Consider the following 15754-nt stretch of genomic DNA (forward strand, 5'->3'; position numbering starts at 1 on the left):
GAGAGAGAGAGAGAGGCGGTATGACTGGTTGACCAAATCAACCTCCTCTTATAAGTCCATCACCGACTTGATCTTAACGGTTGAGATTAAACGGTTTACATTCCAACAGTCCAGTTCTCATCGTAGATTTATCTAATTTTCTATATTTTCAAAATTTCCAAACTTTATAGAAAACTCGTTGTCTTGCTTACTTTATTATCCAACTTTTAGATAATGATTTCACCTTGCATAAACTTATGAAGTCTTTCTCAAGCACATATCAAAAATCAAAACTATCGAGGTCGATAAGCTATTTACCAAATGACCTCAAATTAAGCTGGTCAAGTTTTTGGGTTATTACAAATATGTTTCATGCACCGCATGCGGGGTATTACAAACAGTCCCTTACTCATTTTTGGCTAGAATCTGAAACGAAAAATCGAGCTTTTCATTTACCTGACCAAATCATTAAGAGCAAGGAAAGGGACCAAAGATCAAGTTATTTCCACATAAATGGAACTGCCATTGTTATAAGACCACCACCTAAAGAAAGTGTAGGATAAGTTCTGATGTTTATATCAAAAGGAAGACTACTGTACTAAACAGAGCGGGAACCCATTAGTCTTGCGACTCAAGTTTCATGGATGAAATCCAAATGGGTCTTTCACTTCCACAACCTCACCTCTCACTACTTCTCCCCCTCCTGGCTTTCTTCTATCTCCTCTCTTTTCAAGAACCCTATTTCCGAAACCTCGCCATTGGTCCTCAACCATGTCGATGTAACTCTGCTTCTTTCCTTCTGTGGCAAAAATCGTCACTTTCAATTGGGTTCTTCCCTTCATGCATCTATCATTAAGAACCCTGAACTTTTCGAGCCCGAGAATCGCAATGTCGTTGTACTTTGGAACTCTTTGCTTTCCATGTACTTGAAATGTGGGCAGTTGTGGGATGCGGTTAAGGTGTTCGATGAAATGCCTGTGAGAGATACGGTTTCGTGGAACACTGTGATATCGGGGTTTTTGAGGAATGGGGAGCCTGAGACTGGTTTTGGGTACTTCAAGAGGATGTTGGAGTCAGATTATTGTCGATTTGATAAAGCTACTTTGACTTGCCTTATAGCGGGTTTTGATGGGGTGGAGGGTTGTTACTTGAACAAGATGATGCATGGTTTGGCGGTTTTGAATGGATTTGAGCGGGAAACTGCAGTGGGGAATGCTTTGATAACATCTTACTGTAAATGTGGGTGCTTTGGCTCAGCAAGGCGGGTTTTTGATGAGATGTTTGAGAGGAATGTAATTACGTGGACTGCAATGATTTCGGGCCTTGCACATTATGGTTTCTATGCTGAGAGCTTGAAGTTGTTTGCGGATATGCTTGGTGGTGTGGTGGAACCGAATGCTATGACGTTTTTGGGCTCACTTATGGCATGTTCTGGATTGCAGGCAATAAGGGAGGGGCGTCAGATCCATGGCCTTGTATGGAAATTGGGAGTTCAATCGGACCTGTGTGTGGAGAGTTCATTGATGGACATGTATTCAAAATGTGGTAGTGTGGAAGATGCATGGAGAATCTTTGAGTCCACTAAAGAACTTGATGAGGTTTCCATGACTGTTATCCTTGTGGGATTTGCACAGAATGGGTTTGAGACAGAAGCTATCCAGATTTTTGTGAAAATGATGAGGGCAGGGATTGAAATTGACCCAAACATGGTTTCAGCAGTTCTTGGAGTATTTGGTGTTGATACTTCTTTAGGTCTGGGAAAGCAACTACACTCTTTGATAGTCAAGAAGAATTTTGGTTATAATTCTTTTGTCACCAATGGGCTAATAAATATGTACTCCAAGTGTGGAGAGCTGGAGGATTCAGAAAAAGTGTTCACTCAAATGCCTCAAAGGAATTCAATTTCATGGAATTCAATGATTGCGGCGTTTGCCCGTCATGGAGATGGCTCCAAAGCATTACAACTGTATGAAAATATGCAAATGGAAGGCGTACAACTGACAGATGTTACATTTCTGTCTCTACTTCATGCTTGTAGCCATGCTGGCTTGATTGAAAGGGGCATGGAATTTCTGAACTTTATGAAAGAAGAACATGGGATGAGTCCAAGGCCAGAACACTATGCTTGTGTTGTTGACATGTTAGGTCGGGCAGGACTTTTAACTGAGGCTAAATCTTTTATTGAAGGACTACCTGAAAATCCTGGGATACTTGTTTGGCAAGCATTACTCGGTGCTTGTAGCATTCATAAAGAATCTGATATTGGGAAATATGCTGCAGATCAGTTGTTTTTGACAGCACCGCAGTGTCCCGCACCATATGTTTTGCTTGCCAATATATATTCTTTTGAAGGAAGGTGGAAAGAGAGAGCAAAGACTATTAAGGGGATGAAGAAGATGGGAGTGGCAAAAGAAGCGGGTATTAGTTGGATTGAAATCGAAAAGAAAGTTCAGAGCTTTGTTGTTGGTGATAAAATGCATCCACAAGCGGAGATCATTTATAGGCTCTTGGCAGATTTGCTTAGACTTATGAAGGATGAAGGATACGTACCGGATGAGAGGTTTTTACTTTATTACTTGGATCAAGATGAAAAGAGATGAAGGCCAATCCTTCAAATTAAACTTGACCAATTCAAGTACATTTATTTGTAGAGACAAAGGGAGCAGGATTAAGGTGTGTTTATTCCCACATTCTACTAATTTTCTGTGTTTAGTATATCTTCATAAAAGCTGAATCGTTAAACTTTTGCATGTGGATTTGTGATTTCTTATACCTTTTGTCTTTTACTCTTTACTCCTAGGATGAAACAAAAGCTGGTAGACTTCTAGCTGGGTTTTTCATACAGTTCATCATATCTGGTAGCTAAAACCAAAGCGAAACTGAACAGCATAGGATTTATATTGACTTCCATTCTCCCATATAATACATGCATTCAGCAGATAATATCTTTACCTTTCGAGTATTTATGTGATCCTTATGAAATATTGGTTCAAAATTATATGTCGCTCTGCTCTCTGAAAGAAGCGCCAGCTATGGCTGCCAACAAGTTGTGCCTATATTATTATCAAGGGCCAACCATTGTTGACTGCCACACCACGGTTTAATGATGTGGGTCCTCTGGTACTTGCCAGAAATAATAGCACGTCAGCTTGATACTGTATACTAAAAGTCATGCATGCTTTGCTTCTTTTAGTTTCACAGCTTCAGAATCGTGTAACAATCATGGACATACAGTGATATATCATAATAAATTTCAGCCAAGTTGAAGTCATACCTGTCAATCAACTCTGTTCTGACGGTTCATCTACCATAACAACAATAAGAGTAAAACGTCTTAGGACCTGTTATATCTGTAAAGAATACAGAGCCTTTTTTTTTTCCCTGGATATGGAGAAAAAATGTCATACAATCTCAACTATTGTATAACAGAATCTATACTATGTTTTTTCTTCATTTTACTTGTTCTGCCATCTAAGTCTGCATTTCTTTGTGAAGATTCCAGTGATTGCCTGACTCTGCTCAAATTCAGGGAGGAGCTAACAAGTGACTCCAAAGATCATCTTCAAACTTGGAATGAAGCCAATCCCTTGTGCAACTGGACTGGAGTTACATGCCACCAACGTCTCCAAAACCGGGTTATAGGTCTTGAGCTCATAGATATGGGGTTACAAGGAAAAATATCACCATTCATATCCAATCTCTCTCTACTTGCCAACTTGTCTTTACAGATCAATGGGTTCCATGGACAAATTCCATCTTCCTTTGGAAAACTTACAGAGTTAGCGTTTCTGAATGCTAGCTCAAACAAGCTTGAAGGTAACATTCCAGGTTCATTACATGGTTGCCGAAGCTTGAAAGTCGTAGACTTGACTTACAACAATCTATCTGGTGTCATTCCTGAAGAACTCGGCTGGATGAAGAGTCTGGCATATTTAGCTCTCTCCGAAAACAGTCTCAGGGGAGTGCTTCCAGCCTCTCTTTCAAACTTGACGGAATTGACACAACTTGAACTGGCTGTCAACTATTTTACTGGAAAGATCCCACCAGAGCTCGGAGCATTAAGAAAGCTAGAGATTTTGTATCTCCATATGAACTATCTCGAAGGCTCGATACCGGCAGCAATTGCTAACTGCACTGCTTTACGCGAAATTTCGCTGATTGAGAACTTGTTAAGTGGAGAAATCCCTTCAGCTTTGTTTGCTAAACTCAAGAATATGCAGAAAATGTACATGTCAAGAAACAAGCTTTCTGGGAAAATTCCAGGGACCCTCTCCAATCTTTCACAGCTGATACTGTTTGATGTTAGTTTGAATAATTTAGAGGGGGAAGTTCCTGGAGGATTGGGCATGCTAAAGAACCTAGAGAATTTCTACTTACATTCCAACAACTTGTGTGGCGGCTCTGGTAATTCTTCTCTCAGTTTCTTAACAGCTTTAACTAACTGTTCGTATCTGCAAAAACTACACTTGGGTTCGTGTTTGTTCACTGGAAATCTACCATCTTCTATAGGAAACCTTTCAAAAGACCTGTATTACTTGAATCTTTTTGATAACCACATTACAGGAAGTATGCCAGAAAGTATCGGAAACTTAAGCGGCCTAGTAACATTGTACTTGTCATACAACCGTTTGGTAGGAAGCATACCATCTTCCCTTGGCAAGCTTTTGAATTTGCAGAGGTTATACTTGGGGAACAACAGAATTATTGGGCCCATGCCAGATGAGTTAGGGATGATGTCTAGCCTTGGTGTACTGGATTTTGGCAACAATTCGATTGGTGGGACGATTCCTCCTTCACTTGGTAATCTCTCACAGCTGAGATATCTTTACCTGTCCAGAAATTTCCTATCGGGAATGTTTCCAATTGAGCTTACTCAATGCTCTCTTATGATGCTGCTTGATCTATCTTTCAACAAATTACAAGGCTCTGTTCCTGTAGAGATTGGCGGCTTTTCAAACCTAGCTCTCTCTCTTAACCTTTCGAACAATAAGTTCGAAGGACAGTTGCCTGCAAGCATTGGAAAGCTGGTATCTGTACAGGCAATTGACTTGTCTGAGAACAAGTTTTCTGGTTTGATACCTACCTTGATTGGAAGCTGCATTTCTTTGGCCTATCTAAACATGTCCAACAATATGTTTGAGGGGACTATTCCAGATTCGTTGAGTTTGATCACTCATCTTGAAGTTTTGGACTTGGCTCGTAATGAATTAAATGGCACCCTTCCGAAATGGATTGCTGAAAACCAGATGATCAGGAATCTTAATTTATCTTACAATAGGCTATCAGGAGAAGTTCCAGATACTGGAAGGAGAAATATTTTTAATAGAAGCTCATTGTTGGGGAATGTCGGGTTGTGTGGTGGTTCTGCACTACTTGGTCTTCCGCCATGTGAAGTTCAAAAGAGAAAACATAAGATAAGAAAATCGATAATTTACTCTTTGGTTGCTGCAGTTGCGTTTGTCTGTGTGCTGGTGGCTGTTTTCGTTTATTGTTTCTTCTTCTCCTTCAGAAAGCGGGATTCAAAAGCAGAAGACAGAATGGTAACAGTAATGGGATCACCAAGCCATCATGGAAGGCGCACTTTCACCCAAAGGGAACTTGAACTTGCAACAGGTGAGTTCAGTGAAGCTCATCTGTTGGGTAGAGGAACCTTCGGATCAGTCTATAAGGCAATTGTTGATGATGGTGAAACTATTATGGCAGTGAAGGTTCTGCATGGTGACGGTATTCAGAGTTACAAAAGCTTTAAGAGGGAATGTCAAATCATGTCCGAAATTAAGCACCGGAATCTTGTTAGAATGTTAGGATATACCTGGAGTACACAGTTCAAGGCTCTAATTCTTGAATACATAGGAAATGGTAACTTGGCAGAGCATCTTTATCCTGGCGGACTAGAGGAAGGAACATGTGAACTATCGTTGAGGGAAAGAATATCAATAGCCATAGATGTTGCCAATGGCTTGGAGTATCTTCAAGAAGGTTGTCGAGTCCAAATTCTACACTGTGACTTAAAACCAGAGAATGTGCTTATTGACAATGATATGGTAGCTCATGTAGCAGATTTTGGGATTGGAAAGCTCATATCAGCTGATAAACCCAAGGAACTACATGTTAGCACAACGCATTTTCTACGAGGATCAATTGGGTACATTCCCCCAGGTATGCAGAATCTCACATCACTAATTTAGTAATTTCCCATTTATACACCAACATTTGGTTGGTATTTAACAGATATTACTTGCATTACAGAATATGCGCAAGGGATTGAGGTTTCAGCTAAAGGAGATGTCTATAGCTTTGGTGTGATGGTGCTCGAGTTGATAACAAGAAAAAGACCGACAAGCAATATGTTTCGAGATGAGGTTGATCTAAGGAAGTGGGTGCATTCTTCGTACCCAGACCATGTTTTGGATGTTGTTGACAGCACGCTAAAGGAGATAAAAAGCACAGATGGTGCTTTGGATGAGCTTGAGCGATGCTGCATTCAGATGCTTGAGGTAGGGTTGAGGTGCACAGAAGATACTCCACATAAAAGACCCTCCATGTCTTTTGTTGTGCAGAAGTTGACACAGTGCCTAGAAAGCTGGAGAGACCTGGAGACCTGGAGAGATGGAGAGATGGTGAAACTTCTGCATCCACAAATGTTGGAATAGAGTTTTACAATTCTGGTATATTATCGAGTCTATACTCTTAAGTCTAATTATTGTCAGCCTTTTTTCTTATCATGTAGAAAAATTGTAACATAAACTATGTAGGGGGAAGAATCACCATTTCAGTGGTCACTTTTTACTGCTTGATTATGCTTGGTACTTAATATTGGTTCAGATTTCTTAAGAGGCTCTGTTAAGAAGCGTCAGCTATGGCTGCCAACAAGCACACCCTAAATTATTATCATGGATGATACTACCATGCACTTGCTAATCTAAGGGCATGCACACCTAGAAATAGTAACAAGTCGGCTTTGGTATACTACAAGAGTACAAGTCACAAGTCCGCCATTGCTGCTCCTTAATGTCGCAGCTCTAGAATCCTCAGCTTGAATTCTAGAAGCTAGCTTTAATTATCAAACCAATATTATTTACCATTTATGTCAATAATACCAAAACTTTGAAGATAGAAGCCAGAGAAAGAATGGCATACAGTCTCATTCCGGAAACATATGTTTCCCTGACCGTGTTTGGGATGTCGTTGACAGAAGGTTAATGGAGATACAAAGCACACATCGTGCTTTGGATGAGCTTGAGAAATGCTGCATTGAATTGCTTGATGTAGGGTTGATGTGCAGTATTGTGCACAGAAGAGAATCCACAAAAAAGACCTGCTACGTCTTTTGTTGTGCAGAAGTTGAAACAGTTTTTGGAATGCTCCAATAAACTTTGAGACTTGAAGAGATGATATAACTTCTACATTCATAAAAGTAGGTCCTGTGTTTTAATGATTGCATTCTCAAGCATGTTACCATATTAACGTAATAGTTTCTCAGTAAAAAGGAGAATTGTAACACAGTTTTCAGTGATATAATACAGTTTACTATCTTTACTGAAGAACTGAAGATAATCTTACAAAAAAAAAAAAAAAAAAAAAAAAAACCCTCCTATCGATAATATTGCACAAAACCTATTATAATGTAGGATACCTGCTGCAAAGAACAGTAATCAAGTCTATTTTGAAATGATCCTCATAAATCGGTTCATTGAAGAGAACATCCCTGCTGCCCTATCAAACAAAGATGGGCCCTGCTCTGAATCCTCTTGCATATTTCCAAATATCATCTAGAAAAAAAAATCAAATTAAACCCATGATCTTCTTGTTTGTGCACATTTTGTAAAAGTTCAACTGTTAGCAACTGACCTCAAGGTCTTCAGCATCAGGACGGCGCAAAAGCTCTTTGGCAAGCAGATATCTGTTTGGTCTCTCCTTGTCATCAAAGAATACCTTCCATGACCTGGTAAATGACCAAGGAAAATACCATGGCAACAAGAGGAAGTTAGGTCTTTTAACTGGATAGTATGCGATGGAGTGCTAAGAAACCATAGATCAAAGGACCATCAAAATGTTAAGAATTCAATAAGATGTTTTAAATCCCTTACCCTGGATAGCACCTAAATACAGCCCCGGATTCCATAGGCCTCATTGAGTAGACTGTCGTAAAAGTGCTGCATGGAAATTGGACGAGGAAAAGTTACAAAGAAGAACGAACAGAAGGGATGAGCAGGTAGCTACTGAGGTAAATAAAAGAGAATTTCAGCAGGGACATAGCACCCTTAGCAGTGAAACATCTAAACTGAAAAAGATACAGAAAAGCACATATCAATGTAGATCAAGAAGTATACCTCAAAAAGTACCGCCTTAACTTTCGTACATTAAATCCAACTCCAACATCCTCACTGATGAGACGTGGGTTCCACATGATTAGAGGCCTTGGCTGCAAACTTAACAATATTAGGAAATATATCTTGCCACTTTCAGAATGCACTAGAGAACAACCAAATGATCCAAAAAGAGTAATAGCCATCATATGGAATGTTCCAACTTGATGCTTTTATGGAATTTATTTTTTGAGCTATTATTTACCGGATCATCTAACAAACTGGATGCAAGTCTCTCTACATATTCCAACATCTGATAATCAGGTACAATCATAACCACAATCTCATCTTCACTTGTTATGGGCTTCCGGTCACTTAAGCTGAATGTAACGAGCCAGAAGATTGTATAAGAATGAGGTACAAGTGTTTATTTATGAATTCCCAGATGAAAAGATATAAGCATACAGTTCACAAAACAAATTTAAGAGCATTTAATTTAGCAAACATGATTAACATATGGCATGCTGTGCCATATTTCAAAAAAGTATTACTAGCCAAAGTGAACCTAGACTGGTATGGTATAAATTACCTGGCGAATCCAAAAGCAGCATCTGTCCACCGATATTTTAGAAGAGCTGCTGCTCCAGCATCAGGAAATACAGCTTTAACTCTCTTGCAAATAAATTCGTATAACTTATCAAAAGATGTTATATAATGAGAGAAGTAAACTATAGTACATTTAAGCAGTTTGGAAACCATATTCACTTCATTAACAAGTTGCTTTCATTGGAAGTGGTATAATGATATATGCAGGCAGTAAGCATCATAGCTAAGAGGTATACATATGTATGAAATCGCCCTATCATAAGTAGAGTAATATATGATATACTACAGTTCACTAACTAAATAAACATTTAACAACTAACCTCACATCCAGTTTCCTCTATAAGTGTATCCAAGAAAACCCTTGATAACTCCCAGAGCTCAGCTTGTGCCCCTTCTTCATCTAGAAACTGCAGCTGGGGAATTAAAAGTTCAACCTGCAAAAAGATAATGAGTTTATAAACAAGTTAGGCAGACAAGGAACTGAAATGGATGATGTGCTCGAGAAGTAAATCAATTAATGCACGCAACCTCCCTGTGGACATTATCCTCTATCAAGCTAAAATTTATTTATTTATTTACTGAACATTCTCTCAGGATAAGTTTTAGCCTTATCACCAAAAAATACGTTTTAGTTTTATCAGTTATGAGAAAGAAGGGCATAAACTAGGGATGTTACTATTTCTTTTGAACTTAACTAAGCCAGTTTTACACTTTCCCTAAGACATCTTCAGCTATTTTGCACATATACATGGAAGAAAAGGCTATTTCGGTAAACTAATGAATAGCCAGAAGCAGAACTGACACTCCTATAACCATAATTCCAAGTACTATACTCAAGTTAGCTAGTCTTCCTTCTGATGTTTATAGATCTTAAGATCACTATAGAGCTTCTCTCCAAATTCACATAGTTGAATTATCTTTTCATTGTCTGATTATACACATAGTACCACTTTGCCATTAATCACATGAAAATTCCTACATGAATGAATAACATAACATATTCTTATGGCACGTACTATGGCTCTCATTCCTCCTGAAGAAACAAATGACGCACTTGCTTCACCCGATTGACGGACTGCACCCTCCAAGTCAGAAGGCAAGCAGCTGAATCATAAACGAATTACATCAATACCTTCCTTTCACTCCACCATACACTTCAAACAACATTTAAATGCAAGAATATTACATCCTACTTCAATCTCAATCCACATAATACTGCTCATAACATGCACAACTACGCATTCAAAATATTGCTGTACATACCACAGCAAGCTAACCCCCTGAACATGCTAAACCCAAATTCTCTAAATCTAACTTAGCCAGTCAAATCCTCAAAAATCAAAGGAAAGTAATAGAAAGCAGACTCTAGCTCTGGTACATAAACTTGAGCTTCCACAAAGTATCTGACCAGTATAGTCTCCTCAGTTAAGAAATCACTACCCATTACTGTTCTTCTGCCTACTTCATCTCAGTCAAATACAAAAATGCATAAGCAACACAACTCAATGAATCCATTCACTAAATTTCATCCTAACAACCTCTAATTCACCATCCAAACACAAATGGCTATCACCATTCTCCTCTACATCTTCATCATTTACCTCCAGCTATGTCCAATAATACATCATGCACATCATGACATTAAAACATCAAAACATGAAGCAAAGCTGTAGAATTTACAAAACCCAAAAGCAAGAAACAAAAACACAATCAAAACCAACAAAGGAACAACCTTTACTAACCTGTCATCTTCTTCCTGCACACCATCTTCTTCAACCTCTGGTAAGGATGGTGTTGTGTTGGTTTCTTCAAGCTCATCCTCAGCTTGAAACTTCTCAAACTTGGCACATATTCTTGACCCACTACTAAACCAAGCCTTAGTCACTGAAACTCCATTGCACCCATTAAAGCTAGACCCAGAAAACCTCAAGGGCAAGCGTGTGGCTGATGTTGAAGAACTGGAGCTCAAGTTAAACAACGAGCTTGGGTATGTGGATGAAGCCATGATTGAACTTAGCCCACTGGTAACTGATAATACCAGAGAAACAGAAAAAAGAAACCAAAAACGACACGTCGTGTATATCATGGGCCGGGTGGGTCGGGTTGAGAAACTGGGCCGGTTCCCGAATCTTTTTTCGATAGCCGTTAGAGAGGAGGAGCTGCTTGATATGTAATCGGACGGCTGTGATTCACTCAAATTCAAAATTAAATCCAAATTAAAACCCTACCCCCTCTTTTCCCCCAAATCAAATTCGCAACTCTCTTTCTCTCTCTTCTCTCGGAAACTCTCTCTCTCTCTCTCTCTGAAACTCTCTCTTTCTCTCTCTAGAATTCACCGAATCACAATCTTGCTCTTGAAGCGATGACTGGTAGTCCTCTCTTTCTCTCTCTCTCTAGATTTTCTTGATTTTGATTTGGTTTTTAAACGACGACGTTTTGATTGACGCTTTGTTTTTCAGATCTAGTGGCGGAAATGTTCCCGGAAATCTGCGACGGCGCTACACCGGGTCACGATTCGGAGCCTTCTGAAACCTCCGAAACAGGTTCGGTTCCTTTACGCGATTCAGTTTTCGTTTTTTTTTGGTTTTGGATTTTTGAATTTGCAAGAAAATGTTGAGTTTGAGGTTCTGGTGCGTTGTTACTGCGATCTTGAGTTCAAGAAGATGTGGAATTGGGGGAAATTTCTGATTGAATTTGATTTTTTGGTTGCAGTGCAAACCCTAGTGACTGTGAAGAGCGAGGTGGATGGTGATGTCAGTGACAAAGGTGTGTGTTCCCTTTTTGAATTTCCATCATCTGTTACTGTTACGATTTCGATTTCGATTTCGATTTTGTGTTTCGAGTCAAGAAAATGTAGAATTGGGGGAACTATCTGATTTAATTCAACTTTATTCTTGTAGTTCAAACCCTAGAGACTGTGACAGACGATTTGGACAGTGATGTCACTGGTAAAGGTGCGTTATTCTACTATTATTGGGGTTTTTAAATTTTCATCAATTTGTTTACGAAATTATTGGAAGTATTTGCTTTAGTCTTGTTTGTTGCTGGGAAAATTGAAACTCTGGGTTTTGAATCCTATTCTCTATGTTCTCTTGGCTTACAGGTAGTGATGAATTAGAGTTGGGTCTAATTAGTTTTTTGTTAGATATGAGCTGAGGTTAATGACCTTAGTCTACATAACCAGTTTAACATTTCTCAGTAACTAGATAGCAACACACTTTTCCAAACAACACATGTTGGTCTCTTTTGCAAGGCAGATACTTATTGCTTCTGTAACATGACTGTTGATTGTTAAAGTTTCAGATGATGCTGCAGAACAAGTTGTGGGAGTTTCTGATTTGATTGAGGAGAGTGGTGTGTCAAATGAAACTGAAGAACATTCCCCATTTCAAGGGGAGACCCTTCCAATTCTGCAGAAGATCATTGATTTGAGTGCCAAAATTAAGGTGAATTTTCAATTTTATTTTTGCATATCCTTTTGTTTTAGAAACGAAGATCATTGACTGAGAGAGGGTACAGTGTGGCTCATTGCCTGCATTGAATGATTTTTCCTTTTCTCCATTATGGCTGCCAATCTAATTTCATCCTTTTTATTGCACTTCTATGTTTAGGACTTGAAAAAAGATCATACTGTATTGTCTGATGAAGTCAAGCAAACGACGAGTTCTTTTCCAGACCCTGAAGTTTTGAAAACTCTTCAGATGCTAAGTAAGTCTCTAGAATGAACTGATTTATGTTCCATCTTTCCTTGTTTCTTTCATTCTTTGATTGTAATTGGTTGTTGCTTCTGGTGCTCTAGGTACTGAACATGAACTTCTGAAGAAGAAGTACCTTGCTGAGTCCTCTGAACGGAAGCGACTATACAATGAAGTGATTGAGCTTAAAGGCAATATCAGGGTTTTCTGCAGATGTAGACCTTTGAACCAAAATGAAATTTCAAATGGATATAATTCCGTTATTGAGTTCGACTCCTCCTTAGATAATGAGCTGCAGGTCCTTTCCTCTGATTCTTCAAAAAAGCAGTTCAAGTTTGACCATGTGTTCAGACCCAAGGATGACCAAGGTATTTGAGAAATCGTACTGATTTTATTATTTGTACAGGCTAATTCTTTATAGATGACTTTTTTTTACAATGAATAATTGCTAGACAGATTTTGTGTCACTGATTCTGAATTTTACTAATATGCAGAGGCTGTTTTCGCTCAAACTAAACCTATTGTCACCTCAGTGTTGGATGGGTTTAATGTGTGCATATTTGCCTATGGACAAACTGGAACTGGTAAGACCTTTACAATGGAGGGAACTCCTGAAAATAGGGGTGTCAACTACAGAACTCTAGAGGAGTTGTTTCGGCTTTCAGAAGACAGATGTGGTTCCATGCGATATGACTTATCAGTTAGCATGCTTGAAGTTTATAATGAGAAGATAAGGGACCTTTTGGTAGATAACACCCACCAACCCACGAAGAAGTGAGTTTTCTTCTGCTTACATCATAACTGAATACCTTGCTATTTTGCATTTAGTAAACTGTTGATTAGAATCATGTTGGGATCTTGTTAGCATGCTTGAAGAACCAAATAGCTATTGCTTTGTTAAATGAACAATATGTGTGAAACACAGAATAGTCACAAGATACACTGATGGTTGATATGGTTGCAATTAGCAGAAAAAAAATACTAATAGGGAAATAATAGCAGTGTTACTATTTTTATCAAAGATGCAATGTTGGAACTTGGAAGGAGTAGTAATCTTTTATTTGTAGAGTTGTACTTATTTTGTGTTATTGAACAAAGGTTGGAAATCAAGCAAGCTGCAGACGGAACCCTAGATGTGCCAGGACTTGTTGAACCTCACGTGAATGGGTTTGAGGAGATGTGGGAATTTCTGAAGTCTGGAAGCCGCTCCAGATCTGTTGGATCAACCAGTGCTAATGAGCTGAGCAGCCGGTCTCACTGGTACTTTTCCTGCTACTTAAAAATTTGGCTTTTTGTCTGCAAATGTATTGAGATGGGCCATGAAAATATAATGCAAAATGGAATCTTTCACACCATGAATATCATAAGTATGTGGTAACCTAATTTCCATTTTTTTCTTTGCTGTAGCTTGTTGAGAGTGACTGTTAAGGGGGAGAACTTGATAAGTGGGCACAGGACTCGGAGTCAACTGTGGCTAGTAGACTTGGCTGGTAGTGAGCGTGTGGGGAGGATTGAGGTTGAAGGGGAAAGACTGAAGGAATCTCAGTTTATAAATAAATCTCTCTCGGCCCTTGGAGATGTAATCTCATCCCTTGCTTCCAAAACAGCCCATATTCCTTACAGGAATTCAAAGCTCACTCATATGCTGCAGAGCTCTCTAGGTATGCCTTTATTGTAGGTTTTACTTGATTGTCTGGCTTTTAAATTTTTCTTCATCCACAATGTTAATGAAACTTGAACTGCAGGAGGAGATTGCAAAACATTGATGTTTGTCCAGATCAGCCCAAGTTCCGCAGATTTAGGAGAAACACTATGTTCTTTGAATTTTGCCAGCCGAGTCCGAGGAGTTGAGAGTGGCCCAATTCGCAAACAAGCAGACCTCACAGAGCTGCTCAAGTACAAGCAATTGGCAGAAAAAGCTAAACATGACGAGAAGGAGACAAAGAAACTACAGGATGGTTTATCGGCTGCGCAGTTAAGGCTAGCTGCAAGAGAACACATGTGCAGAAATCTTCAAGAAAAGGTAACCTATTATGATAGAGGAAGTTGATTTCTTGAATTTCTTCTCTAGAATTTTAATCACTTCATTCATAATTTAACTACTGAATTTCCATAGGTCCGAGACCTTGAGAACCAATTGGCAGAGGAAAGGAAGACTAGACTGAAACAGGAAAGTAGAGCTTTGGCTACTTCATCATCAACATCATCCTGGAAACAAGGAGCACAGAAGGCTGTTGCAGAGAAGAAGCCACCATTGGCTCCCAACAAATCAAGGCTTCCCCTGAGAAGAATTGGCAATTTATTGCCCCAGCCATCTGCTTTTCCTCCCAAAAAGGACAGCTACTCGACTTCTGCTGTTCCACCTCCAATGGATGGCAAAGAAAACGTCTCAACAACATCAGGGGCCACAAGAAACACCGGCCGCCTTATTTTACCAAAACGTATGTCCATTGCTGTGAGGCCTCCTCCAACAACAACCACCACAACAGCACAGCAGGTTCGTAAGCCTAAGAGACATTCCATTGCTACTCTTCCTAACTTTAGGCCCGAGCCAAACTCTTACATGGCTACTCCCCTCAACAACAACACCTCTGCCTCTCGGTTCAATAATGGGAGGCCCTCATTTCTGCCGCGAAAGAGATATTCAAGATTGTTCTCTCCAATGCCTGATTTTAAGTCAGCAGCAGAGACAACCCCTACTGCCATGAGGAGCAGTAGTAAGTTCATGTGCAGCCCCCCAGCACAGCAGGCTAGTTCATTCAAATCAAGGCTTCCCACAGCCATTGCATTGCAGCGAAAACCAGTAATTTGGAGTCCGCTAAAGTTCTTGAAGAACAGGAGGCCGTCACTGGCTCTGCCCTCTAGAGTGGAGATGTAGTGAATAAAGTTGTTTGCTGTCACATTGTCTATATTGTCGAAAACCTTGAAACAGTAATCCTTTTCTTTTCTGGATCTTCTGGTTACCTTATAATTTTTGTGATAGTACTCGAAAATGTATGCTTCTTGCCTACCATTGATTGATTCAATATGGAAATCCTTCATTGTTTTTGTTTCCCTCCCACTCATCCAAGCATGCTTCTTATTATAACATTATCTTTGTGTCGAATGAAAAGAAACCCAGAAAGGCAACAAACGCCACAAATCAAGGTCTCTCCCTTTGTCTTC

The 15754-nt window shown here is 39.4% G+C and overlaps 4 protein-coding genes across 4 annotated transcripts; 3 read left to right on the forward strand and 1 right to left on the reverse strand.

Annotated features, from left to right (window-relative positions):
• Positions 1-623: 623 nt before the first annotated feature.
• On the forward strand, positions 624-2579 carry LOC101295153 (pentatricopeptide repeat-containing protein At3g05340-like). The gene has a single exon (XM_004304946.1). The coding sequence runs from the start codon at positions 624-626 to the stop codon at positions 2577-2579; it is 1956 nt and encodes a 651-aa protein (XP_004304994.1).
• An 854-nt stretch (positions 2580-3433) lies between these two features.
• Positions 3434-6642, forward strand: LOC101296584 (putative receptor-like protein kinase At3g47110-like). The gene is made up of 2 exons (XM_004302381.1): positions 3434-6138; positions 6229-6642. The coding sequence occupies exons 1-2, from the start codon at positions 3639-3641 to the stop codon at positions 6630-6632; spliced, it is 2904 nt and encodes a 967-aa protein (XP_004302429.1). The 5' UTR covers positions 3434-3638; the 3' UTR covers positions 6633-6642.
• Positions 6643-7617: 975 nt separating this feature from the next.
• Positions 7618-10908, reverse strand: LOC101296877. The gene is made up of 9 exons (XM_004302382.1): positions 10637-10908; positions 9911-9998; positions 9215-9328; positions 8878-8960; positions 8554-8668; positions 8313-8404; positions 8070-8135; positions 7831-7924; positions 7618-7751 (listed from the first exon to the last, which is right to left on the reverse strand). Exons 1-9 carry the CDS (start codon positions 10897-10899, stop codon positions 7641-7643), a joined length of 1026 nt encoding a protein of 341 aa, XP_004302430.1. The 5' UTR covers positions 10900-10908; the 3' UTR covers positions 7618-7640.
• Positions 10909-11367: 459 nt separating this feature from the next.
• On the forward strand, positions 11368-15637 carry LOC101295440 (kinesin-5-like). The gene is made up of 11 exons (XM_004304947.1): positions 11368-11437; positions 11607-11660; positions 11795-11848; positions 12192-12340; positions 12506-12602; positions 12694-12957; positions 13084-13363; positions 13688-13849; positions 13997-14250; positions 14335-14612; positions 14706-15637. Exons 1-11 carry the CDS (start codon positions 11368-11370, stop codon positions 15465-15467), a joined length of 2424 nt encoding a protein of 807 aa, XP_004304995.1. The 3' UTR covers positions 15468-15637.
• Positions 15638-15754: the final 117 nt, after the last annotated feature.

The sequence above is a fragment of the Fragaria vesca genome, linkage group LG6, assembly GCF_000184155.1.
Source record: "Fragaria vesca subsp. vesca linkage group LG6, FraVesHawaii_1.0, whole genome shotgun sequence".
In the NCBI taxonomy this organism is placed as follows: Eukaryota; Viridiplantae; Streptophyta; class Magnoliopsida; order Rosales; family Rosaceae; genus Fragaria; species Fragaria vesca.

What these genes read in the sequence shown, in the direction of transcription:
- LOC101295153 (XM_004304946.1), top strand. Translation starts at nt 624, where the DNA reads ATGAAATCCAAATGGGTCTTTCACTTCCACAACCTCACCTCTCACTAC.
- LOC101296584 (XM_004302381.1), top strand. Translation starts at nt 3,639, where the DNA reads ATGGGGTTACAAGGAAAAATATCACCATTCATATCCAATCTCTCTCTA. An exon ending in AATTGGGTACATTCCCCCAG is followed by an intron (nt 6,139 to 6,228) that starts GTATGCAGAATC and finishes CTTGCATTACAG; the next exon opens with AATATGCGCAAGGGATTGAG.
- LOC101296877 (XM_004302382.1), bottom strand. Translation starts at nt 10,899, where the DNA reads ATGGCTTCATCCACATACCCAAGCTCGTTGTTTAACTTGAGCTCCAGT. An exon ending in CAGGAGGAATGAGAGCCATA is followed by an intron (nt 9,329 to 9,910) that starts GTACGTGCCATA and finishes ATCTTTTTGCAG; the next exon opens with GTTGAACTTTTAATTCCCCA. An exon ending in GTATTTAGGTGCTATCCAGG is followed by an intron (nt 7,925 to 8,069) that starts GTAAGGGATTTA and finishes GTCATTTACCAG; the next exon opens with GTCATGGAAGGTATTCTTTG.
- LOC101295440 (XM_004304947.1), top strand. Translation starts at nt 11,368, where the DNA reads ATGTTCCCGGAAATCTGCGACGGCGCTACACCGGGTCACGATTCGGAG. An exon ending in ACCCACCAACCCACGAAGAA is followed by an intron (nt 13,364 to 13,687) that starts GTGAGTTTTCTT and finishes TATTGAACAAAG; the next exon opens with GTTGGAAATCAAGCAAGCTG. An exon ending in CTGAGCAGCCGGTCTCACTG is followed by an intron (nt 13,850 to 13,996) that starts GTACTTTTCCTG and finishes TCTTTGCTGTAG; the next exon opens with CTTGTTGAGAGTGACTGTTA.